At 39.7% G+C, this 24,779-nt stretch overlaps 2 protein-coding genes across 9 annotated transcripts in view; both read left to right on the top strand.

The window, feature by feature from the left end:
* tacc2 (transforming, acidic coiled-coil containing protein 2) overlaps positions 1 to 6,386 on the top strand; it is a 51,826-nt gene extending 45,440 nt beyond the window's left edge. For 7 of the 8 annotated variants that reach the window (XM_036574239.1, XM_036574244.1, XM_036574243.1 and 4 more), the window contains 7 exons: positions 45 to 121; positions 1,443 to 1,486; positions 2,311 to 2,319; positions 3,124 to 3,284; positions 4,644 to 4,750; positions 4,920 to 5,040; positions 5,427 to 6,386. In XM_036574239.1, the coding sequence (XP_036430132.1) occupies positions 45 to 121; positions 1,443 to 1,486; positions 2,311 to 2,319; positions 3,124 to 3,284; positions 4,644 to 4,750; positions 4,920 to 5,040; positions 5,427 to 5,492 (585 nt within the window). In that variant the 3' untranslated portion in view covers positions 5,493 to 6,386. The remainder of the gene's footprint in view (positions 1 to 44; positions 122 to 1,442; positions 1,487 to 2,310; positions 2,320 to 3,123; positions 3,285 to 4,643; positions 4,751 to 4,919; positions 5,041 to 5,426) is intronic. The other variant, XM_036574238.1, reaches the window with a different exon arrangement.
* Positions 6,387 to 8,597: 2,211 nt separating this feature from the next.
* Positions 8,598 to 11,826, top strand: ly6pge (lymphocyte antigen 6 family member pge). Its single transcript, XM_036573565.1, has 3 exons — positions 8,598 to 8,658; positions 11,101 to 11,217; positions 11,630 to 11,826. Exons 1-3 carry the CDS (start codon positions 8,598 to 8,600, stop codon positions 11,824 to 11,826), a joined length of 375 nt encoding a protein of 124 aa, XP_036429458.1.
* The last annotated feature ends 12,953 nt before the right edge of the window (positions 11,827 to 24,779 follow it).

The following is a 24,779-nucleotide window of genomic DNA, read 5'->3' as shown; positions in this document are numbered from 1 at the left end:
ATTCCATGTCTGTGTGGGTGATGTGCTGTTGCTTTCATCATCAGATTGTGTCCAAGGAAAAAGAAGTGCTGGAGTGGCAGAGAAAGTATGAGGAGAGTCAGCAGGAGCTACAGGAGATGAAGTAAGGCCGCACTCAACTACCTGACACACACAGTTCTTTTGCCTTTATTGTCAAAATTTTGTGATTCAGGATCTCCATGCTATGGTATTGCTGTCAAAAAAGTTTTATCTCGTTGGATCAGGCGTATGTTTTAATATTGCCTTTGTTGTATGCTTCATGATGTAGCCTACTGCTTCAGTGATCTGCTTACAGCTGACACGTCAACCTTCGCACACCTGTCAATCTGTTTATCTCTCGCCAACATTTTCTCAAAGCTCAGGCCTGAGGATGAAACCAATTAAAGATCTCCTAAGTGTAAGGTGTGCCAGAGCTAGGAGAGGGACCAGAGGAAATGAAGCAGAGGGAGAATTGTACTGCAGGCTGGCCCATTAGGAGATGACATAGCAAAGGATTTAACAGGCGTGACAGTATATTTTGAGAATGGATGATGTGTCTCTTGAAAATGTCAAACAGTAATAACATATTACAGACTTTTGACAGTTGACACTTGTGGATCTGTACTGGAAGGAGCAGTGACTCAGACTCCAATTTTAGTTACAACGCATTTGGCATGATTGGATGGATACAAGTTACTCATACCAGAACTGTGACCCCTTTGAGCCCCTTCCTCTGGGCCAGGCATAGGCTAGAGTCTGAGGGAGGGGTTGAGGGCCAGCTGGATGGTGCCCTGGTAGTGTGGATAAGACATGGGCTTACCTCATTAGACTGATTGGTCTCAGGATAAGGAAGGCATAAGAGGCTAAGGGGAAGCATTCCTAATCCTTCTGCTTACGGTGCTGGCAACCTGTTTTGCACAAAAACCAGCCCTCCACTGGGCCTCTCCCAGCACACAATAGATTTCCAACCACTGCTTCTACCAGTATTTTGTCATTGTTCAAAAAGAATCCAAGTATCTTCAAAATGAACAGGAGAAGGCAAAAATGTTCTTTACTTTTAATGTAAGCTTAGGCATAGAGATTATACTACAAGCAACTTTGTAGCATTTTTTATTGGTCCACTCTTAATGAAGTGGAAAAGAAGTAGTAATGTATGATGAGGAAGAGATTTTTTTCTGGACAGTGATTATTTACTGTATCTGCACTTCTATTGCTATGTCTCAAGCAGGTTACTGCTAATGAGTCTTTGGTGTGTAAAATTATACGTTCAAATATAAGGGGTCCAATAAAGATGTTACGAGGCCTGGTTGTCACTGGCCCCCATTTGCCATTGCACTGCTTGTAGTTATGCTGTTACACCTTGCTACATTAGTAAGTTTGATATATTGTAAAAATTAGAGTAAAAAGGTTTTCCTTTAACAACTTCTTTCATTTTTTGCCTGCAGGAGGATCGTTGCAGAGTATGAAAAGACAATTGCACAAATGATCGGTGAGTAGTGAATACCTAAAAACGCTTTTAAATACAGCTGGGCTTTTTTTGGTTTTCTGTTTATATGGCAGCTTGGCTTTCCTTCTATACAAACACGATACATAAACAAGTTTAGAATTCTACACCCCCTTCCCTGAGTCATGCCAAGTATGTACACACATTCACGCAGCACTTTATTTCATTAAATTTACAGAAAAGCCTCTTGTGCTCCTGGACTCAACCAATGGTCAGTTACAAGTTCAAGCTTTCAAGCTCCCAACCCAACCTTGGTTCATCTCCACTTGTCTTGCATTCACAACTTCATGAAACTGAAATATGTCCCCTGCATCAACACTTTCACAAACTGAAAATTTAACAATCCTTGTCCAAAACCATCATATAGACAGTCATATGTTGAGGTTTTGGAAAACGACTTTTATTTTAGCCCCAAATTCACTTTAATTCCAGTTTAACTCCCCTTGACATCTTCTTTGGAACACATCTTGTTTCATGGTTCTGCCAGTTCTGGCCTTGTTGTTCCATTTCACACTTAATTCAACCTCACTTTTCTTCCTTTTTCTTCTTAACATCCACTCTATTTTTTTGCTTTTTCTTTTTTATTCTTAATTTATTCCATTAATTTGCTCTCACACTTTGTCAGTGACTTTAATCCGTTCTTTTGGTTTATTTTTTTCTTGTGACACCTCGAAGGAAGGAGGAAGATTTTTTTCTGTATCTGTAACACTTTTCTCCCACGTATCCCTCCCTGCTGGCTTGACTTAACACAATCCCTTCTTTCTGTTTTGCTCCCTCCTTTGCCCATAAATATCTGATAAACCTATCAGGCATGCCGGGTAAGTAACAAGGACTCTTCTTTTTGTTTGTTTGTGTTGCGTCTACACATATCTGACAGACACAAGGAGACAGAGTGTCTCTGTCCACCCTCGTCTCCTTCATCTTTCTTTTCTGCATCTTTTTCCTTTTCTTAGTTGCTGCTTCAGAGCTTTCCAAATCCAGAATATTACTAATTGCATCTACAGTCCATATAAAGTGAAAGGAAATGCCACCATATCAAGTTATGCTCTTATTACAAATGCAGTCTTTTTAAATCAAGATGAGAACAAGATGGTCAACTTTAGATTAATTTAATTCTTACTGTATTAAATATGTTAGAAAAGAGGTTCAGGTTCAGGAACTTCAGGTTAAGCAGGTTGGAGCATGAGTTTTTACATGGAAAAATGTCTTAGGTCTTCCTGTAAGAGGCTCTTGAGTGAAGCGTGGTCAGTCGATTCTCTGTGGTGGTCTCACCTCTCATGCTGCGTCTCTTTGGTTTCCCATTGTGTAATGTGTGTCTTGTCTGCATGCTTTACAGGAGCCCCGTGGTTAAACCGAGCGTCATCAAATATTAGTGATCATCATTAGTGATCTAATGCTTATCATATTCCTAGTCCATTAATATCACCTCTTCTGTTAGCCTCCCGTTTGGCTACTCAGAGGAGATTTGACTGTGTGGATATATATGTATACATGTATATGTGTGATATTTAATAATTAATTATATTTTGAAGCTTTTGTGTCGTACCTGGGTGTATGGCAAAAAAGCAGATTTATTCCTCAAAGGTCTTACCAGCCCGTTTCTGTGTGTATGTGTATCTTAGAGGATGAACAGAGGGAGAAGTCTCTGTCCCATCACACCATCCAGCAGCTGATTCTGGAGAAGGACCAGGCTCTGGCAGACCTCAACTCAGTAGAGAAGTCTCTAGCTGATCTGTTCCGCCGCTATGAGAAAATGAAAGACGTTTTAGAAGGCTTCCGCAAGGTGAAGTACTCACTTAGTCAACACATCCATGCAAAGTGGATACACCCAAAAACCAACATCAGTCTTGTCTACCAACATTGGCTTAATATTTCTACAGTACGGGATTAGAGACCAGATAGCGTCAGCTGAGGTGTGAATGGAATTTACGTATCCAAGCTCCCTCCCACAAAAGTGTTGTTTCATAGCAACTTTTGCAAGGTTTGACAAGGTCTACAGAATGTTGCCAAAGATCCCAGTCAGCCTAAAGATGAACTTCAGCCAACTTTATTTAGAGTTGCTTCATAACATTGAGTTTCCAGCATGTAGTTGTGGCTAATTGAAACTAGGCAGGCTGGAAAAGACAATGAATTTGCCTCCATGCTAACATTACCTCAATTACATGACAAAATTAAGGATATTCATTGGGAGTTTGATCCTCACTTTGCTGCAATAACAGCCCCTACTATTCTAGTGTTCCAACACTTTGCTGTGAGGATTTGCATTCAGCTACAAGAGCATTATTCAGGTCAGGGACTTCCACTGTTCTGGAGGTTTATGGCTATTCTGAGGTCCCTCAGGTTGATATATATCGCGGTTGTCAGAAGATAACCTTGTATCTCCAAAATGTTAACTTTACAGGAGCATGAAAAAACCTACTTTACTGTTAATGTAAGTCAGTGGAACCAGACGTTTTTCCCAAGTCAATTTGGGGCAGTTCTATTGGTCCATTCATCATGTAATTTATACTCAATGTAAAGGGTAACAGGTATTTCGAAATTATGTCAAAAACTGAAAAACGTGAAAAATGGAATATACATATATATATATATATATATATGTATGTATGTATGTATATATACAATCTTCAAAACTGAAAGCCAACAGAATTTTTGTCCTATATTTATAAAAGTGTTTTTATTGTGTTCAAATGCTATTTTCATATTGTGCAGTTTAACCCCATTTTTCTTTGTTATCAAGGAAGCTTCAGTCGCATTGTCCATTTTATTTTGCCACTGCCATCGTCATGGAGAGATGTGAATTAATTTCACAACGTGTTCTCATCCTTCCCCTTTCACCCCACATTACTCGCTAGCAGCTCAACACAGAGTCATAACATTTCACACACAGAGAGCTGACAGCATCCTAGTTAATCTGATAACCAAGTTATGCAGAAAAATGTACAGGGCCTGTCCAGTAGCTGAATTCACTCACTAAGGGGTGTCTGGATACTGTTGGGCATATAGTGTATTATTTCCTATTATTAATATGCTCTTTTGAGAAAAAATAAGCTGTGTGCTTTTTCTTTATAGGTTGAATGCTACTTTTGTCATCATTATGTAAATCCTACTCTCTTAATCCAATCAATTTTTTCCACTGTAGAATGAAGAGGTCCTGAAGAAATGTGCACAGGAATATCTGTCTCGGGTGCGCAAGGAGGAGCAGCGCTACCAGGCCCTGAAAATCCATGCTGAGGAGAAACTGGATAAGTAAGTGCAGTGCACTGTTAAATCTGAGTGCTTAATTGCTGCTTTCTGCATATTTTGATTTGCCTTGTCTGCTGGGGAGTAAATGCAGTAAGTTCAGTGAGTAATGTTGTTAAATGGATAATGTGGAGTGGCAGCGGCTGACTGTGAGGCTGTCTGTTGCATCCTGCAGGGCCAATGCAGAAATTGCCCAAGTGCGTGCCAAATCTAAGCAGGAGCAGGCAGCGTACCAGGCCAGCCTGAGGAAAGAACAGATGAAGGTGGATTCACTAGAACGCACACTGGATCAGAAGGTTTGACTCTAATTCTACATATTTCTTTTTTCCCCTAAGTGAAACACATTATTTTTGTTAGCAGGGCTGTAAAAGTACTTTTTGAAGATGATATTTTAGCTATTATTATAATATCCAACAAAAGTATAAGTCAATTTTTATTTAAAATAATTCTAATCAAATAGAATTGTGGTAATATTTGAGATCTTGTGCTGATTTCCTAAAAAATTGCAATCAAATTGAATTGTGAGGTTGGAGATGTATACCTCTGTTTGTTAGAATGAGTCTTAGATGGAAACAAACTCTCTCTCATCCACTTAGAAAGTTAATATGCAGCGATACAGCAGCCTATAATAAATGAGCAAGTGTAAAAACTCAATAAACACACTATTTTCTGTTTTTTACAGAACAAAGAAATCGAGGAATTAACCAAGATCTGTGACGAGCTGATTGCCAAAATGGGGAAGAGCTAGCTACCCATCACATGAGCTCTGTCCACACCTCTATAGGACAAGACAGGAACTGAAGCAGAGCATAGAGCTGTCACAAGAAGTGTGCTGGGATTTGTCTTTTTGAGTGCTGGACAGAATAATGGACTTCAGATCTTCAACACTACTGATGTTCTACATGAAACTGGACTCCCAGGGACCGGGAGGACACTCTGGACTATGACTCCACTGTAATTACTTACTGTACGTTTTGATGTTTTAATGTGCACCAACTTACTTGTAACAGGGGTCTTGTGGAAGTTTTTAGAGATGTGCTCCCCATCAGTAAAGATATTTTATGAGAGTGTGTGTGTGTGTGTGTGTGTGAGAGAGAGAGAGAGCGAGTGTGTATGCTAGGAGTGAGGGTGAGTTTAACTGCTATGTTGCCATGACAACCACTGATGGAGCCGACTGTTAAACTAATTCCTGTGGTACCCTCTTTGAACTTGAAAACACAAGTGATGATAAGAAAGATAATATCTATATATATGATTCTGAAATTATTATTAAAAAAGCATGTGATAGAATCAGAACTTCCTTTTTTTCTGTGGATATGAGCTGAATATAGTAAAGGAACACATCTGCGTTTTTTGATACTGTTTAAACTGCTTCCTTGTGTATCTTTTTTGTAGATACTCTTATGTTTTATTTGCCACTTAGCAAAACTGATGTGCGATTTTATTTTTCTCAATTTTGTTTCGAAATGTTAATGAGCATAATGTCCTCTGTCTCTGGTCCTAAGGTAGCTAATTCATTTTGGATGGGTTTGTCTCAGTCCTGCTTCAGTTGATGTGGCACAGTAGAAGTTTCCCTAAAAAGGAAATCTACTCAGTTATAAAGCACCTGCTTACAAAGTGCAATAAAAGATGGCAATAAAAACGGCTGCTCCTTTTCTTTGGATCTTATACAGACTAATTTAGACCACAGTAGAGGCAATTCAATGGAAAAATAATTTTTGCTCTGTGAATTAGACCACTTTTCAAGGCGTTATGAGTACATCTTGCTGTTTTCTCCCCTGTTATCCAATCTCATTGTTCATTTTGGTGGAAGTTTCTTTTTATGCCCGAAAAAATGGCCACTGTCAGTAAGCCAGCAGACAGTCGCTTAGTTCCGACTGGTAATCTTAGTGCCAGCGACAGGCAGGCACAGAAATAGTCTGCCTGCATGTGAGAGCCTGTGAGAAATCTGCAGGTGTCACATACAGTAAGCAATGAGTCAGAATTTGGCCTTCTGTTAAATTCTGACTCATGTGTGAGTTATACAGCCTGTCCTGTCTTTGTTCTCACAAACAATTCAGAGCAAGATTGTCTCTGTTTTTCATAGCAAGCATATGGAAAGGGCGACTGATACTGAACCTTTGTTTTGAGACCTTATCAGTTAAGGGGACAGATTTACTAATGCTTTGCAGCTATCACAAACTCCATTTTGGTGATAAAAAGTAGCTGTCTGAATTTTCTAAACTGGTGCAATGGCGTTTCAGTGCCTGTAAAAAAGACTAACAGAGTGGTCACTGCTTTATTGCGCTTTTGCCTCATTGTGTATGTCTTGTAGTGTTTCCCTCTTAAAGCGTCAAATACTGGGAGGAGATTATTTCAATGAATAAATAAATAATGATCTGATAGTTTTCTTTTACAAATGATTGCTAAAAGAACACACTAGAAATCTTTCACTCTGCAACCCCTACTTTGCTAAAGCTACTCCTTACATCTGCATTCTTGTGGCCTCTTTGCGCTGTGATTTATATATGTGGGTAAGAGGTTGCACTCAAAATCATACTGTTCTCAAACAACCTGAGGGTGCTCAGTGAAATCAAACTGAATTTTACATCATCACACAGTTTACAAATGCACTCAGTATGGAACTCAATATAACCCTCCTGCCAAAAATCAATGTGTTTCAAACAGAGAGAGAAAGAAAAAAATACTTAATTTCCATGAACTCCTCATGAATTAAATTAATTAATTACTACATGATGTTGAAAAAAATCACATCCTTTCTTGGAAGTTAGCCACTCTTCTGACTCTGAAAATTAGTAATTATTTTGACCTAATGAGTCAAAATTTAAACCTGAAACAAAGAAAGACTAGAAACATTTTTCTCTTTTCTCATAGAAACAGGCTTTCACAAAAAGCATGTGAGCCAAACACTCTTATGCTGTGCTGGTCATATGTTAATTGCCAAGCTGTGCCTGTGTTCATCTGCATGTGAGTTCCACTTAGATAACCCACTAAATTGGCCAACGCTATTAGTGCAAATTGTACAGAGATTGTCAGTAATAGTGCCTGTCTTAGTAAATCTGCCCCAGGTGTTTTATCAGCATGAAGATAATTTCTGCTATTTTAATGACTGTAGGTACAGCACAGCTGTACAACAGCTATCACAAATAATAAACAGCTACATAATATCTTAGCTGCACAGCTCTGCTAAAAATAAAGATGCCAAAAAAAGGTTATTAGTAAATCACTATTCATGAAGAACCTTCAAATGACGTGACCTTCTAAAGTTAATTTTTTCTGTATATTGAAGCAAACCTTTGGAAATGCCCTTCAAAATCTCCTTCAACATTTACATTTGGCCTGGAATGAGGTTTTGGCCGTTTAAAATGACTTGTGTGATTGATTAGTCTTTGTGTTGTCATGATAGTGAACAGAGGATTATCTTAACAAATGTCAATCCTCAGGGCAGTTTCTGTTCAGTTTTCTTCAGTTTCAGTTTTGTATCCCACTATCAACTCTTTAGCCAGACTTGTTTTGGGCGCACCTTGAAAGAATAACATTTCCATTTTACAAGGCACGGCACCGGGCCCTGCTCGGACTACAGACTGCTGCATAGGGAGAAAGCGTAGTAAGAATTTTAAATGATGGTCACTATTGGGAGGGAGAGATAATTGGTTCCTCCATCCTGATTAATCAAGCTGGTGAAGCACCACTCCTGTCTTAGGGCCTCAGCGGACAAGCCTGTAATCTTCCTCTGTTCGCTTCTGCTGGGGTATTAGCTCTCTGATAGCCTGGCTTAAGCTCAGAGGTTTTAGAAGCAAACAACCTGCTTTTCATTGTACAATTCAAGTGTGGGCCAAAGACGACTCGCAACATGAGAGCTGTCCAGTGCTGCCTGTTGCTTGGCCTCTCCCTTGTCCTGCTTGCCGCTCACAGTGAGTAACTTTCTCTTATTTTTCCTCCTCTGCATTCTTTAGATTTCTTTACCAGGATTGTTCTATTCTATAAGGAGCATGGTGTAGTGAACTCATAAGTATTATGCTTCATAAGCTTATCAGTCAAGACCTCCATCTGTTGTTTTGGCTGAAGTATTCTTGTTCCTGATCAGTCTGTGCATTGTCAGTTTGTCATTGATGCAACTGCCTTTATTAAATGTTTCCATTTTGTATATTGTATATAAGCGCATATCCCAAATATCACCTGAGATCATTTTTAGCTTTGGAACAAAGAATTTATAAAGATAGACAAACTAATTCTTTAAACTGATGGAACAAAAGGAGGAGATCTCACACTAAACTAGTTTAAAGATCTCACATTGAATTAGTATGGGAAGTGCAATAACTGTCAGTTACATTAGCTGCCAATAGATTAAAAACATATTGAACTTCCACATAGATGTTTTCCTTAGTCTTACACTATACACTTGTATGCAAAAGTGTGCATGCCCCTGGTCAAATTACATTACATTAAATACGTTATTTCTCTGCTAATTTTAGTGCACAAGTTATATTTATTTGCTAAGTTTAACATATTGGAAAAAATCATAAACATCTAAAGTGCGCCATAACTTTTGTACAGGCCACATTTTATGTTGTATTTTTCTTTACATGTTAAACATGTTAAAAATGTGCAGTAGTTTGTTCTCTGTGCTCTACTTATTCTCACATGCAAACATCATACCCATAAACTTTGTCGACTTCTGCTCATAACGTTTCTTCTGATTGATAATTTCTCCTGATTGAAATTGATACCTCCCGTTGCGGCAGTACAAACCCCTATATGAGAAGGCTTCACACTAAATCTTAGAAATATTGCTGAGAGGATTTGATTGTTTTCAGCCACAGTACTGTTTTCAGCCATGGTAGCATTAGTGAGGTCAGGAACTAAGGTTGGATGACTAGCTCTCGATCACAAATGTCACTCAGATTCATCCCAAAGTTATACAATGATGCTCTATCACTCCAGAGAATGTAGTTCCAGTGCTTCACAGCCCAGTGCAGTGAGATTTATACCTTTCTAATTAGTGCTTGAGCATGCTGACCTTAGGCAGTGATTTTCTATGGAGATTATACAAGCTGTGTGCATGTAATTAGACACCTGTGTCAGCAAGGGGTGCACCTTAAAGCACAATGAGTGTCTACAAATCATTGGAAATATTGTGTATATTTATAACAGATTAAGAAGTGAATCAAAAGTTTTCGTGTTCAGCAGTTATGTTAATGGACTAGCATGCAGTCTTACCAACTAAGCTCATAATGGGTGTTTAAGTTGATTTAAGCTAAATGATAACAGCTCATGGAGAGAGCTTGGTGGTAGGCAGAGGATTGAGGTCAGATCCCTGAGGAAATTTTTCATCTGCTGTTTCTTCCGGCATGAAGCAATCACTACCGGAGGCTTTCCCACTGTTCAGCGAAAACTCCATACCTAGAGCAGATCAAAATTGCCTGTGAGGATATTTGCCAAATGGCTCGGGAATGATAAGCTGATAACTGGCTGCTCATAGGGGAAGTAGCCCCTGCATCTATCAGACCATCAGCACTATGATCGGCCAGTCTAAAACGAGCCCTAACCTTATGAGCAAGACATCAAAATAAACCTCAGGCCACTGGCGCCTCAGAGCTCTTGTGTCAATATGGTCAGCAGAGGATGGCTTATCCTCGGAAGATGTATGATTTATAAGGCTGTCGTGACTCAGGGAATGAGTTTTGCTTCTAAAACATTTGAAATACCAGAGACTTGCTGTATGTAACATCACATCTTTTTGCTGTATTCCTCTGTCTTGTCAGTAAGCAACATAAATAAATGTGTGCTTTTTTCTCTGACATTCTCTGAGTTCGGCAGGTTTAAGAGTGAATGTGTTGGAACCCTTTGGCTTGACTTCAAAGGTTGTTTGTGGGGGGAAAAATACATTTGGGATATAAAGGCAAAAGCGCATCAAACAGGTTTAGCTGAAACATATTTTAAGAATAGCCCAGGAGCACTGAGAATTTTCTTCTTTTTGCAAAGTTACTTTTGCTACTGACCTCAGAGGCCCACTATACTAACACTAAATGGCTGGGAAATACTCACAACATAGCTGAAATGCATTCACATTTTATTAATGTGCTAAGTGAACTAATTTCTACAATGGCTAATAATACTTTTATAACTGCATCATTGTCATTATACATTTAAATAATGTCAGTCTGTATTTTACTCATGCAGCTATTCTTCTCCTTAAGTCAGTTTGCGATCAGGTGTACATGCATGTGTGACTCATACGTGATTGACAGGTGAATAGTCTCTCAGTGTACCAAATCCCAGACTTTCTAGGGGTCAGTAAGTCATGTGAAGTAGATGAATGAAGCATGAATGTAGTCTTTTGTGTCTTTGACTAGGTGGGGCACTGCAATGTTACACCTGCATGGGGTCAACAGATGAAGACTGCAATCGCCAGGGATCCAAAACATGTCCAAGTTACTCAGATGCATGTGCTGTGGTCAAAGGACATGGCAGTGAGTTATATATTTGCCACAGATTTAATTACTCTCACTGAGAGTCTGGTCTACTTGTATTGTAAGCTATTTGTATAAGCTATAAGCTATTAGTATCATAAGCTATTTGTATAAGCTATAATTATAAGAGCATTTAGAGATGAAAATCAATTGTTTATTTTACCAATAGAGAGGATTTTTAAACCCTACAGTGTTTGTGTGTGTGTGTGTGTGAAAGAGAGAGAAAGAGAGAGAGAGAGAGACATCAAGGGGCTTACTGGATAAACACTGAGGTGGTTGACAGACTGCTCCGTCTGGCCACGGCTCAGACATTGCAGGGGGTCCACTATCTCTTTGTGGGGTGCAAAGCACATTAGAACTTCCGTGCTATCATGCTCTTATTGATGAGGTTTTTACTGAATGCTGTTCCCAGGTGGTGTGATGAAGTCCTGCTCGTACAAATCATTTTGTAGCCAAGCCAACAGCCAAGGCTACAGAGCTCCAGGGGTGAAGGTATACTGCTGCTACTCAGACGACTGCAATGTGACGGGGCACGCCACCAGGCTCAGCGGAGGGGTCAACTACCTGCTAGCCCTTCTGCCACTGTTCTGGCATCTACTGTCAAGCTAAAGTTGCCCAGCATGAACCTAAACGACCCCTGCACTGATGCTTCCAATGACAGGACTCACCTTATGAACTCAGTAGCCTCTACAATTGTTATGTCTATCATCATGCCTATTATACTGAAACAAATGGCACAAATGGACTTTTTAATGGAGATTCCACATGAAAAACAGTAAAACACACAAGACACATTCACACGGTACCGATTGTAAATGTGTTGCTCATGGGACTGTGTGTTTAAACAAAAGGACAAAGGAAAGGGCTTAAAAAGGTCAAAAGACTTTGACTCCAAGGCCAAATTCATTTAAATCACATCTATTGAAAGCAGTGTGAGTAATGGCAGTTAAAGAGGAACTCCACTGATTTTTACTGATTATTTTGGAATAATTCAGTCACTGAGATGTAAACAAAGTGGTTTGATTTGAAATGGTCTATTGTAGAGAAACGTAATTTTCTTTTACCCTGACGATGATAGGAACCAGGTGCAAATGTAACCATATTAGTTACTATCTAAAATCACCAGTGTGTCTTGAAAGTTTTTATTTGTAATGTTGATAGTGGTAAAATAGTGGTACATTCAAAAACATTGAGTACACCCTGCATTTACTTCTCTGTCATGAATGTAATTTAAAAAATATCTTAGGCCAAACGCTTCTCTCAAAACAATCACAGAACAATATCTCAGGCATCTGGCAGAGTGTTTAATAACTTTCTGTGAGGTAGCTTTCAGAGCCATTTAACACTTCAGATGTCTGGTTCCTATCACCACCACTGTGAACAATTCTCTACAACAGGGCACTTCACAGCAAACCACTCTGAATGACTGAATTATACAAAAATGTTGACAAATCAGTGGAATTGCTCATTAACCTGTCATGGAAGAGAAGTAGAGAGAGTACTGGCAGAACTCTTCATAACTTATCAGCCTAATCTACATATAGGACCTTGTAAAGGCCACAGCACACCAACCAAATAGGAAACAACCTTCTAGTCTGCAGTTGTCTTTAGAATGGGCAGGAAAGGACTCATAAACCAAATGAACCAGAGTGAATGGAGAGAGAACATTCTAGTGTACAGGTGCAGCACATCAGTCTTCTGTTTGTTTGTGTTTGTTGATGTTTGTTTGTTCGGTGTGTTCTGGGCTTAATAAACAGTTCAGCCAAAGTGAATTCATATTTTTCACACTGGGACGGCAGAGAATAACAGACAAAAATCCTGAAGAAGTCCTCTGGGTGTATTTAATGATCCAGACTCAAGATACTTCACACTTTATTTGCTTGTGTCATTCTTTGTAAATACAAACAATAAATTAGTTCTTTTTCCTTAATGTGCTTTTTTTGCTTAGACTGTAAATGTTCTGCTTGAGAGAATATATTCTTCTGGCTTAAATTTGAAAAGTTTGAAAAGTAGGAGCAGATGGACACACACACACACACACACACACACACACACACATCCTCTAAGCCGCTTATCCTTCCGGGTCGTGGGGGGAGCTGGAGCCTATCCCAGTGGTATAGTTAATATAGTACTCAGAAAAATGCTCTTGCATCTAGATTGAATGGCTTCTGGACATAAACAGAGCACTATTTGGGTGTAAAAAGCTATTATTTCATGGTCTAGTGCACTTATAGGGAGCAAGGGGTGATGCAAAATTCAAACAACTCCCTAACTGAAACATATATTTTTATATATTTGAAATACATTTCAAATACATTGCAATCAATGCTGGAATACATTTTAAACACTAAAATGTATTTCAGAATATATTGCCATATTAATCAAATGTGTTTTAATTAATTATATAAACATTTTGTATTTATTTTATAATATATGGAGAAATATTACACATGAAATGTAGAAATGTACTATAGAAAAATAAATAATGTAAGGTTTAATGTAAGTCAGTGGAACCAGCCTTTCCCCCCCCCAAGTCATTTTAGGCCATTTATTTTGCTCCATTCATCATGAAATTTACAAACAATGCAAAGGGCAATAGTTACTTTCAAATTGCGTCAAAAACAAAAATGGAGACAAGGTTTTGCTCTGACAGCAGCGATATGTAAATTTATTTATGAAATACATTTGAAAATGCATGAAAATAGCTAAAATACTTGTCTAATGTACTTTAATGTTTGGAAAACCTCTTGAAATGAACTTTTATTCCAGTATCTTAATTTTATTATTAATATTAATATTAATAATATTATAATATAATATTAGCAAATAAACCTTTAACATGGTACATTGATGGACTGTGAAAGTGCAGTTATGATTTGGTACTTTGTTTATTTCAAATACATTTTGTGTGAGTGATGTCTTACCACATACGTACATAGTTACTGCAAAGTACAATGCAAAACACAGACAGTTCATTCAGTTCATGTATATTTAGTTCTATCTGCAACCTTTGTTAAAACTACATACAATTTAAAAATATAATAACAAATACAAATAAATGCATTTGAAATATTTGTAACAATTACAATTTTTGGTCATTTACATATTTTGCAAAAATGTATTTGATAAATACATTTGGAAAATATATTCTATATAGGATGTTTTGTTGCTGCAGGTTTTCTTGCATGTAGATATGTTCATATGTCCATCTAAGCCAGAATCACAAAGCAGGATATTACCTGAGTGTATCGATTTGCCTTTAGCATGTGAAAAAGAAACTCTGGGATTTCTGCAGATGTTTGGGCTCTTAGTTAAATAGTCTCATAGTTGAAGCATCTCTGTTTACAGCTCCTTTTTGTAACATTAATGAATGTTTCTTGGCTGAATTACACATTACAGGGTTGTAGCACTGCACAGAGCCTTCTGAAAAGGTTTCAGTAGCCTGTCTTTTTTTTTGCTTTCAAGTAATGCATATAGCATCAGCACAAGGGGTCAGTATAAACACACAGATGTCACAGTTACTGCACCCTCCTCTGGTGGCTCCATTCAGATTATGGTCCAGTTAGCACAGCGTTGATATTGTCATGTTGTACAATATCTGTTTGTCCAGTGTGTTATGTGGGATAGGAAATTTGGAACAGGATGCAAGTACCACCAGATATGTTATAAAGAAGGAGACAGAGATAGAGCAGCCCTAATAGTGATGGATTGCCATACGGCTGTCAGTGTGGTCAGAGAATCAGTCTGTCCCAGCACACATAGGAGCATACTTTATACTTTTAAGGGTTTAAGGCTCCTGAAGAAACATTTATGAGGATACTTTCCCCTGGATCTGGCTTACCTAGTTTCCCTAAAAGTTCTTCCTCACAGAAATTAAGTATTTAAGAGTTTGGCAAGACTTGCTCCCTATTGTAAGCTTAAGTGCGTATACTTTAGTAGAAGTTTCTCAACTGTTTCACAAAGCTTCTCACAGTAGGCAGGGGCGGATTTAATGATTCTGAGGCTCTAGGCAAAAGACAGTAATGGGGCCCCCTGGATGCACATTTTTAAAGTAGTTGAGCAAGTTGGTAAGTGAAATCCTCTCGTTTTGAGATTCTTATAAGATTATTAAACTTACTTCTACTTTTGAAGTAATTTTATCTTGCTATATTGGCAGATAATTTTGCTTTTTAAAGAAATAATGCTTGAAACAAGATAAATTATCTGCCAATATAGTGAGATAATTTGGTAGAAGTAAAATAATGAATAATGAAATACTTATTCCAAGTAATGAATGTAGCAACAAACTTTTTGCTCTCCTCTCACTTTTTGCATTTTCTGTTGCACTTGGATGACTTTATTTGACTTTACTTAACAACCAGAAAACCTGCTCTCCATAATGTAGCTTACTGCTTAATTAGCTTGTGCATACCAGTTTCTCTTCATGCCGTTGTTTTATTGACATTACTATATATATATATATAATATATATATATATATATATATATATATATATATATATATATATAGTATAGTAGAAGGACAGTAGGAGACCTGATTTACATTGATTGTACTGACAGGAACAGATTCTAGATGAGCCCTCTTACCCTGGGAATCTTTATGTATACAGGCCCTGAAATGGAAGCAGTAATATTGTTTTGAATGTTTCAAAAGTAAGTTAGTTAGTTAGTTAGTTAGATCGTTTGTTTCTTCTTTCTTTCTTTCTTTCTTTCTTTCTCTTTAACTGTGTATATTTCTGCAGTTCTGATTCAGCTGATTTCTTCCTATACTCTTCTCTCTCGTACCCTGTCTCCCTCTTCCCTCTCTCCCTCTTTCTCTTTATCTCTCTCTCTTTCTCTCCCCCTGTGGTGAGCCTTGCGTCTCTCTCCTTTGACAGGCAGGTGTGATAGTGTGAACGGGATGCCCTAAAGGGGGATGGAGACTGACCCCAAACTGTGAGGCTCCAGGGCCGTTCCAGTGGGTGCTGTGCTTGGCTGTGTCAGAGCTCATCAGCTTTATTTGGAGCTCTCCCTCTCTCACCTTCATTAAAACCTGTGCTCAGGAGGGGGGCAGGGCAGTGGCCCACAAGGCTGCTGGGTGTTTGGACTAAAGCACTTTAACTTCAAAGGCAGAGGTGCACCTCATCATTAGTGGACATTAGTGGAGAGTCTAGTCTTGAAAAAAGAGTTGGAGGACTCTTTTTGCCATGAGGGGCAGAGATATGATGATGTACAGGCCTCTTCCCCTTTAGCCCTACCTGGTTTTGAGATGGTGCTAGTAGGTTTTGTTCATGGCTGTTTGATGTGTCTGATGGCATCATTTAGAGATATTTTGGGGTTTGGTTATAGGTATGTCATGTATTTTTTGATGGAATGGTTTTGAGTTTTGTTCATGGCTCCCTGTAGTGACTGTTCAAGAAACATTTTTACCATCACAAATAACAGAAATGTTCAGAAGTTTGCAAGTCATGTCACTCTTATCAAATATTGTGTGCTACCAGTTGCTGTCAGTGTCAGGTTTAAAGGTTAGCATCACCAAGGAAGAAATTGCTCATTTGATCATCCCTGGGTTTTTGCTCAAACCTAATCCTTTTCTTCCTAAGGACATTATTACAGAAAATCCCATCTTCCCTACAGAGACCCTTGAGCCATATGCCCTTTTCAGACTGGAGACAGGACTACAGCCATTTTTGATCCTATAGAGAGTTTGCCTGTGTTTTGTTCTACGTTTATAATCTGTTTGGCATTAGGCCCAGCGAAGCGCATCCTGCAGCATATTAGCAGCTCACAATATATTAATAACTTGATCTTTCTACATCAATAATGTAATTTGCATACATGGATCAGTAAGTGGCACTGAGGAACGTCAGGCTACAGCTCCATATGGGGAAATGAATCTGTAATCTTTTAAGATTCTGTACTGCCACATAGCAATGCTACTGATATTTGGATCAAGTGCCAAATATATATAGAGATTTATAATAAACAGTAAACAGCATGTCAAAATGTGCAAAGACATTAGAAGCACCACATAATAGAGTTATGGAAAGACTAAAATTTGGGGGGAGGAACATGCCTGAAACTCCTCCTCCTTCCAATGGAACACCCTATAAATTCCCACACTTACCTTCTGTTTCCTGTGACGAAGGTCTCAGAATCCCCATCCCATCTCCTCCCTGTTCCTCAGTCCTATGTCAGTCCTACCACAATTACAAAGGGCCCTCTGGCCTTCTAGCTCCAGGCAGAAGCCACCCAGAACTCCAGCCCAAGTTCTCAAGAGTTCTATCCCCTCCCTCAATTAGTCTTACATCATACTACCACCACATGATGAAGGCATAGTAATTTGCAAAATTACAAGTAATGACCTGAAAGATGTCCAAGGCACATGTGGCACAAGGTACATCTGAGGTACATGTGGCATTTTGGACAATACTGAAATACAAATTAGAGGCAACATCTTGGTCTTTGTATCATCAATGCATTAGTTGGCTTCTATCTGCATTACATCTACAGCATAGGCCTGCTGTAGGCCGTGCACTGACCAGCCGCACCAGTTAGGCCATTGCATCCAAATGGCATGCAATCAAATAAGCCAAACAAACAGAACAGGGGCACGTACTGTAGTGGGCCACATCAAATGTGCTCTGTGTCCGGGAACAAAAGTACGAGGGGAGGGAGTAGAGCGTGTGAGACGATGGCTGTGTTTACGAGTGTGCAGGGTCGACTGGCCTGCCCAGGTTCAGCCTACGGTCAGCGGTTCTGGGGTCTCTGGGTCTCAGGTCCTTTTTGAAAAAGATCCATGAAGCAGAATTAAAGTGATCTACCTCCGGACTGAGGACTGAGGGTTTCGCAATGAAGGGCGGGGGTGTGAGGGAAGAGGGCAGAGGGAAGAGAAGTGGGTAAGGACTGGAGAATAGAATGGGTTTTTTTGGGAGGGGGAGGTATTTGGCAAGGGTAGAAGGAGAGTTGTGCATAATCAGTATGGCCCCCTGCCTCAGCTACTTTGAAATGTGACTAAATGGCCTGTCTTCTGTAAGACTGAGCACAGTGGAAAAGGACTGAAGCAACAGGAGATGTAGTTTATGTGACACATGAATAAAAATGGAAAAGATGAGGTTTATATGGTGCATATGAGGTTTTCAGTTAGTGAACATGTTGAGGAATTAGTTTTAGCTGAACAAGAAATGACAGTGGCTTTGTCGTTTTCTACTTTGTAGGAGAATTTGAGCATGAGTTCTATAAGAGCTGTTCCCACTTTCTGTGTTGCATCTTGAAGGAGACGCGTGGCATAATTGGTGCCAACTTTTGTTCATGTTTCACACTTCTGACTGTGATTAATTCATTTACCATCAGGTGCAACCTATTCTGTATTTAGATCAAACTTAAGAAATGAAAATGATCTTGTATAAGTTTAAGGCCGCCGAGGCTGTTTTGCAGTTAACCTTAAACCTGCAGTTTCTGCCCCCATCAAAATGCCAAAAATGAATACGTGCCATTCAGAAAGTCAGATTCAATTAAAATGCTACGGCTGTAGTGTAATGTCTAATATTGAATGGAAATGACCTGTATGTAACTGATTAAATGTCAATCAAAGTGTGTTATTTTATTTTTTTTTTTCCAGTTTTTGCAAGTCTGGACTTGTCCATCTCAGAAAGAAGCAGAAATGGAAGACATGTTTGGCTGTGGAGGTGGGAAAGGGTGGGCTGTAAGAGCGACGGAGGGGAGGAGAGGAGTGCCAGAGCCAAAACCAAATCACATCAGTAACCGCTGCGCCCCGGGGCAGGGGCAGGCTCACTCAGCCATGCCGTGCAACTGGGATAATTAGTTTTGGAAACGAATATCAGCCGATATAATTGAGCATTCTCCTCTAATGAAGATCCTCCATGTTGTCACTGGCAAGGCGCTAACTGAAGGCAGAGGGGGGGCAGGAGGAGGCCAAGAAAAGGGTTCTGTTGCACATGCAAGTGCAAGTTGATAAGCAAAGCTGTCAAAACTTCTTTTTCCCCCAGAGCTGCTTTCTTTTGCCTTTGTTGCTCTGTTTCCTGTCTTTGTGTTTGTTTTTTTGTTTTCTTTCTTGCTCTATGTTTGTTTTTGTGCTTTGGTCTGTCTGTTTTGGGGATAAAAGAGAGGGCCGCTGAAAGACTAGAGAGAGAGAGAGAGAGAGAGAGAGAGAGAGAGAGAAAGAGGGAGAGAAATTGATAGAGAGAGAGAGAGAGAGCGAGAGAGAGAGCGAGAGAGAGAGACAGAGAGGGAACGTAAAACCCAGGCCAGGAATAGCTAGGTTAGGGGGAGGAGGAGGGTAGCAGCTTAGGGGGAGCGCAGGTCGTGTTGGGGGTTTTGATTGAGGGACACATGGGGTTGAAGATTTTGGGGTAGGGTGGGGGAAGTGGGTGTAGGTCACTGTGAAATCACTTTTGGAAGGATAATAGGGGAGCAAATTGGTTTTGACAAGTTTGGGGAGGTGGAAGTAATGCAGTCCTTTTAAAATGGAGAAGAGGGCAAATACAGGAATACCATGAGATAATAAAGGGGACTGGTGGGGAGGAGTGGGGGTGGGCCCTGAGCCAGAGGCCTGGGGCTGAGCTCTCGGGGCACTTTGGAGCCCATGAATAAGTGTCCCATACCACATGCTCACCTGCAGAGGGAAGTATAGTGAAGAAGCTGCAGTGACTATAATAGAAGAGGCACAGCTGTGGGACATAATTATCTGTGTGACCGTGAGTGCTCAGCATAAGAAATCTGCTTGATGATTCTTTCACTTTTAAATGAGGTTTAATGAGTTTATGAGGCTTACAGAGATATTGGAATATGAGTTTTGTGCAGCCATTCCTTTCAGAAGTGATCCTATTCATGCTTGCAGATCATGGTGGGTGATACAACTGATTTTCTAATAAATAACTAATCAATATTGCATATATCACATAATACAAATGCTGGTATCTTTGCACAAATACTGATACATTTCTTGTGCATGTAAGAAATTGGTGATGTCTAATGTTAATGTTGACAGTGTAAAGGAATGAAATAATGAAAATCCAATCTGTGCTTTCTGTCATCAGCACTAGATTTGTTTATAATGCATAGTTGACAAAGTTTTATAGAATGTTGGAGGAAAAGACTAATCAATCTATTAGTATGCAGAAAATTGTACCACTGTTTACAGTTGCTGCATAACCTAGATTCCAGATTGAAGTTCTGTGTGACTGAGCTGTACTATGTTGTCACAGATAATTGAAACAGATTAGAAAATAATAGCCACAAGTTTGCCACCATGCTAACATTAGCTTGATTAATCGAGCTTAAAATTGCGCCCTTTCACACACATACTAAGTGAATATAATTTATAACTATAAGTATACTTTATACTATAAGTATAATTTAAATTAACACTGTCTAACTGTATGTATTTTAACAAAAACTTGAAGCTTGATTGGTTGGCCAAATGGGACATGTTACCAGTACCTACGAAAGAACACATTTGTGGCTGAAGCAGAAGTTGCCTAATTACTTTTTCAGCATCAAATACATACTTCATCGGCTCCCCGCTATTGGAACCACGTAAGCCCTATACTCGAGAGACTGCTGGCGATGCCACAGCCATCCATCTGGGGATCTGAGAGCACATAATTGGCCTCACTCTTCCTCCATCACCCAGTGAGAGGCTGGCCTCTGTTAGCTGATATAACAGAATTGGCACTTAGTATTACCGTCCAAGAACATAGAGCTGACATTGTGTTAGTGGGATTTGAAAAGATGCGGAGGCTGGCTTCATGTGTCTTGGAGGAAACACCCTGCTAACTTGGTAGAACTGTATGATGGGGAAACCTATCTAGCTGATGGAACTGGCCAGGACTAAACTGAAGGAAATTTGGGAAACATTCCAAGCAGATGCTCTTTGGTGACTTCACACTGGGCAAACAAGGAAGGTAATAAAATGATACGACTGTTTTAAAGCTGGCATTGCATACACAAGTATTACCCCCAAAAAGCTGGATTGTGTCATGTGGCACCCCTTGCTAGAACAGGTGCTCATCAACTTTGAGGAAACACGGCAGTCAGGTCTCATTAACATATGTAGATGAAAGGCAGGCGCAACAGTAGCAGCATCCAACATAACAGAACCAAGACAGTTTCCTTTCCGCCACTGCTAACATCTATGCTGTTCTGGACTCAAACTCATCAGCCACTACAGAGTATAGAACAAACGAGTGCATAAGGTCTGAGTGTCTGAAATGATGGACTACACTAGTTATTACAGTTAACAGTTCTCAAATTGAAACAATAGGATCGACTGCATCAATCCTTTGGTATCAATCTGCCCAGCCTTACTTGCCGACAAGGCCTGTACCCGCTGAGGATCTGCTTACCTGTCGCTTCACCTGGCTCTCATCTCTTTCTTGTGCTGGTAAGACAGCAGGTACTGCAGTGTGAGTGGTGGTGATGACGCAGGCAAACGGGTGAATGTGTTTGAACACAAACAGAGGATTAGCGGAGCACGCTGAAAGCTGCAGGACATAAGGCAGCATTAAGGCCGCTGGTATTTACTGCACAGAGCGAGGCTTGAGCCAGCCCAGCTGTGGGGAGGCAGGCTTAATGGAGGGAAGGTCTGTGAGTGTAAGCTTCTGTAAAGTGCAGGAGCCTCTTACATAGTGTCTTCAGAGAAAGTGTGTGGTGTGGAGGACCTGGCAGCCTGGTCCGTTGTTGCCAGGCAGTTTCACACTAATTTCAAATGAGTGGTCATGGTAATGGAGCCCTGATTCGGCTTATTGCCACTACATGCGCGAGGAGCTTATTTAATATGGAGTGCAGGAATTAAGCTCTGAACCATTATCCAGTTATGCTAGAGTTTCTAATTTGTAGAGGAATTACATTTTCTTTTTCCTCCCTGTTGCTCAATGAAGAGGAGAGATATGGAGAAGTGCACGAGGGGCAGACGGCACTGAATGCGCAGGCTGATCTTTTGTGATGTTGAAGTGGAAAATTCCCTCCAGCATCTGGAGCTTCGGCGGGGGCCGCATGAGGAGTTAAGATCAGAGACAAAAAAAGAGTGCTCTTCATCACACTCTCTGCCGCACATGCTGGATAAAACACTTACTCACTTGCATATTTATGCCTTTCAGGCCCCGGATCCTACATTATATGCCAATCCAAGTCTACAGTCATCCCTGACCTCTGAAAGAACATAGATTACAGCAATTAGGCTCTCATTAAAAGTGGTATTTTTTATGACAGATGTAGTTACATCACTGGCTTCACTTTTACATGTCTATGCAGTGTCTCCTTCCCACTCAGCTGAACCTGTGACGGCAGTGGGCTGGCAGAACGCACTGAGCTGGCAGACAGTGGCAGACAGCTACTGCATACGAGGATAGACTCAAACTACTCCTGAGTGTCATTAGTCTGTAGGTGTCTAGCACACACTCCTCCTCTTGCTGTTTATTTCCCGTCCTGAAGCACCTGCCATTCCACTGGAGGACTGTCTTCCCTGCATGCCTCTGCTGCGTGGGCTGATATCACACTTAATGAGAAACTGCTATTTTATGAGGACTCTTTTTATAAGACCCTTGGTCATCTTTTTTTATTATAAGAAGAAAATACTTATCTAATTGAAAGGTTCGGTTTATTTCCCTCCTGATGTTTTCCACTCAGCGAGACCATGCCTGCTCTTACAGCTCTGATGGATGCTTCAATACACTGCTTTAATGAAATCATTTCATATTGATTTCCATTTTCTTCATAATTCTTGATTGCGTGATATTTCCGTATAGGAGTTTTGGACATGGAAGTATTGTTGATGCATATTAGCCACTTATTAGGACTTTTCCCCCCAAATCTTATATGGCCATATGCTCAGACTTTCATTTTAGTTTAATCTAATATTGATATTAGTTTAGAATTTTCTCTATTTTTGTAAATCTTCTTACATTTGAATTTAAAGGCACTTGCATATAACATGATACCCACATATTTCACGTCAAAATGCTGTTATCTTTGTCGCTACTTTCCAAAACTGCTCCAGCAACTTCAGCAGCAATTTCACATGTCTCTGATGTCAACTGAATAAATAATGACGTGTTTCTAACATGATGAGTAAGTGTCCACTGGTCAGTTTACCACAAAATGCAGATGGACACATGAATCCAGTTACACACGGTGAGAGGCAGATGATGTGTATCTCAACCCCTCTTAGCTTCATATGTATAGTACGATCTTATGAAAAGATGGAATGGAAAATACAGACTCTACAGATTCAGGAAAAGTTCGAACCATACTTCTTTAATGCATTTTTGCTAAGACAGAGAAACATATATAGAAACATCGAATGTGACATGCAGGCATGTTCATGGACGCCAGAGGGTTAATACTAGTGAACAGAAGGGAACCCTCAGGGCTTTCTAGGCCTTCAGAAAAGGTCTAATGATTTCTGGGAATGAATAAATACATGTCTGCAATTTTTAAGTTTGTTTTTATTCCATAGACTTGGATGTAAACTCTGTTAGTATTATAGTAACTACTTTTGTTCCACAAGTTCTGTATGGAAACAAAAGGGTTAAATTCTTAAAACGCTCAATGGAAAATTGTCCAATCAGAAATTGTTTTTCTCTGTAGTATCTAGGTAGATCTCTGCTATTGGTTAGGACTGTGATAGCTGAACTGAAAGCCTAATGTGTACGATTAACTATCAGCATAATTACAAAGTGAAAGAGGAATCAATAAGTGGGTCCAACTTTGTGAGAAAAAATACCTCATTTTAGGCCTTCTGGAACTCCTAGATGCATCACATGACAGTGAATATGAGCGGCAGCGTAATCAATGGTTTGTAAGAAATGGGAACCTGCTATGACAGCTCTATATCAGAGCTCTCTGCTGAAAGAGTCAATGTAAAACTTCTAGAAAGTTAAAAATATGGTAATATGTCTGTCACAAGCTTCAAGTAAAGCATGGATTGTCTTTCTGAAGTTTCAAATGTCAGTGTTTAATGTAAAGCAGTGTTTCCCAGCCTTGGTCCTGGAGGCACACTGCCCTGCACATTTTCGTATTTTCCCTGCTCCCAACACATCTGACCCAACTAATAAGCTCATTAACAACCCCTTATGGAGTTAAAGTGGGTGTGCTAAAGTAGGAAAATCACTACAATGTTCCAAGACCAGGGCTGGGAAACACTGATCTAGAAAATGTTCATGTGAATTGCCCTTAGTGAAGTGCTAACAAACCACTAGAATCCTTTAAGGATGCAAGCATAGGTTAGCATTATTGTAGTGGTGGGCCTTTTCCTCATGTTTTAGTAAAGATTTGACATTTATGGCCCAAATTGAAGGCCTAGCTTGATTCACCACTGGTAGTTATTAAATAATAAGTCCTAAGTTTATTACCAGAATAATAAACCTGCAGTTTATGAAGTTGAGGTAGGCCTCTTCTGGTCAGCCCTCTCATATCCTAATCTTTTTTTTAAATATCCACATGTGTGTTTTCAACATGATGCCATTCACTCACTACTAATGGAGTGGTGAGAGAATGCAACAGCAGCAAGAAGCAGTGAGTGGTCATCTGTGAGAAGGGGTGGGGGGTAGGGGGGCAAAGAGG

Source organism: Colossoma macropomum, unplaced genomic scaffold (genome assembly GCF_904425465.1).
Source record: "Colossoma macropomum unplaced genomic scaffold, Colossoma_macropomum, whole genome shotgun sequence".
NCBI lineage: Eukaryota > Metazoa > Chordata > Actinopteri > Characiformes > Serrasalmidae > Colossoma > Colossoma macropomum.
Note: the sequence above shows the minus strand (reverse complement) of the source record. Positions and strands in the feature narration are given on the sequence as shown.

What these genes read in the sequence shown, in the direction of transcription:
- ly6pge (XM_036573565.1), top strand. Translation starts at nt 8,598, where the DNA reads ATGAGAGCTGTCCAGTGCTGCCTGTTGCTTGGCCTCTCCCTTGTCCTG. An exon ending in TGTCCTGCTTGCCGCTCACA is followed by an intron (nt 8,659 to 11,100) that starts GTGAGTAACTTT and finishes GTCTTTGACTAG; the next exon opens with GTGGGGCACTGCAATGTTAC. An exon ending in TGTGGTCAAAGGACATGGCA is followed by an intron (nt 11,218 to 11,629) that starts GTGAGTTATATA and finishes TGCTGTTCCCAG; the next exon opens with GTGGTGTGATGAAGTCCTGC.